The sequence below is a fragment of the Priapulus caudatus genome, unplaced genomic scaffold (genome assembly GCF_000485595.1).
Source record: "Priapulus caudatus unplaced genomic scaffold, Priapulus_caudatus-5.0.1 Scaffold2451, whole genome shotgun sequence".
Classification (NCBI taxonomy): Eukaryota; Metazoa; Priapulida; class Priapulimorpha; order Priapulimorphida; family Priapulidae; genus Priapulus; species Priapulus caudatus.
The window spans coordinates 29649-31042 of record NW_014579512.1 but is presented as its reverse complement, the minus strand read 5'-3'; the positions used below and the strand labels follow the sequence as shown (position 1 = coordinate 31042).

General features: G+C 53.3%; 1 protein-coding gene across 1 annotated transcript; it reads left to right on the top strand.

The window, feature by feature from the left end:
• Nucleotides 1-396: 396 nt before the first annotated feature.
• Nucleotides 397-1103, top strand: LOC106818713 (zinc finger SWIM domain-containing protein 8-like; the record flags this gene model as incomplete). Its single annotated transcript, XM_014823389.1, is given in 3 exon segments — nucleotides 397-510; nucleotides 875-936; nucleotides 1049-1103. Coding segments are annotated over 3 exon segments (231 nt in total), but the record flags the coding sequence as incomplete, so codon positions are not given.
• Nucleotides 1104-1394: the final 291 nt, after the last annotated feature.

Here is a 1394-nt window from a genome sequence, read left to right as displayed (position 1 = left end):
GCCGCTCATGCTCGCCAGCTTCATCTACGANAGAGAGAGAGAGAGAGAGAGAGAGAGAGAGAGAGAGAGAGAGAGAGAGAGAGAGAGAGAGAGAGAGAGAGAAAGATTGCGGTGTGGCAGCACCACCTTGTGACGACTGTACTTACGCACGAAGGGTCGTTGTCGTATAATCGCGTATAATATGTACCCGAGGTAACTATTTGGTATGGTTAGGGTTAGGGTGTTATGGTTAGGGTTAGGGTGTTAGGGTTAGGGCGTAGGCGTAGGTGACATACTCGCCGACACCTCGGGTACTATACTCGGGTACATATACGACAACGACCCTTTCAGCCATACTTACCACGACCATGGATCTCTGTCTCCTGACTGGTTGTCTGTCTCCTCTATCTGTAGATCTTGTTTGCGAGAGCGGAGGCGTTGCACGGACACGGCCACAGCCGTGAGGCGGTCAAGCTGGCGGTCAAGCTGGCAGAGGAGCTGCTACAGAACCCACCGGACCTCTTAGCTCAGGTGAGAGAGAGAGGGGGAAGGGAGGAGGGAAGGGGAGGGGAGGAGCTGGAGGAGGGGAGAAGGAGGGGAGGGAGGGTGAGGGGGAGGCGGGCAAGCTGGCAGAGGAGCTGCTACAGAACCCACCGGACCTCCTAGCTCAGGTGAGAGAGAGGGAGAGGAAGGGGAGGAGCTGGAGGGGAGGAGGAGGGAGGAGAGGAGTAGCTAGGGAAGGAAGGAGAAGGAAGAAGGAAGCATGAAGAAAAGGGAGGAGACACGAAGGAGGAGAGGGGAGAAAGAAGGAGGAAGATGGAGGAGGAGAGATAGCTAAAGTGATCAGAGCATGGCACGGTACTTATATTATATGTTTGTTCTCCTTCTCTCTCAGGTACCTCCTACACCAACCAAAGGCAAGAAGAAGAAGAATCAAGGCACTTTACTAAAGATTAGGTAAGACATGTGAGAGATGCTGCAGCAACAGCCTGCGCAGTCTGTGTGACCCTGTCATGGCGTCTGACCTCTGTGTGACCTATGACCTCATGCGTGACCTCCCGTGTTTCAGCACGTTGGCAAGCAACACGCTGGCTAAGGTGGCGTTTCTATGTGTGACCCCCTGACCTCTGCATGACCCCTGACCTTTGTGTGGCCTCTGACCTCCCTTGTTTCAGCACATTGGCTAAGGCAGCGTTTCTCTGTGTGACCTCTGACCTTTCGTGTTTCAGCACGTTCCTGCTCCGCTCCCTGCCCAACCACAACCAACACACCGTCAGGTTACAGTATGTACAGTATGTACATGTACAGTTTACAGTCAGTTCACCAGTTACACTACAGTCAGTACAGTCGAGTACAGTCAGTACAGTCAGTACCAGTCGCAGTACAGCAGTACAGTCAGTACATCAGTACAGTCA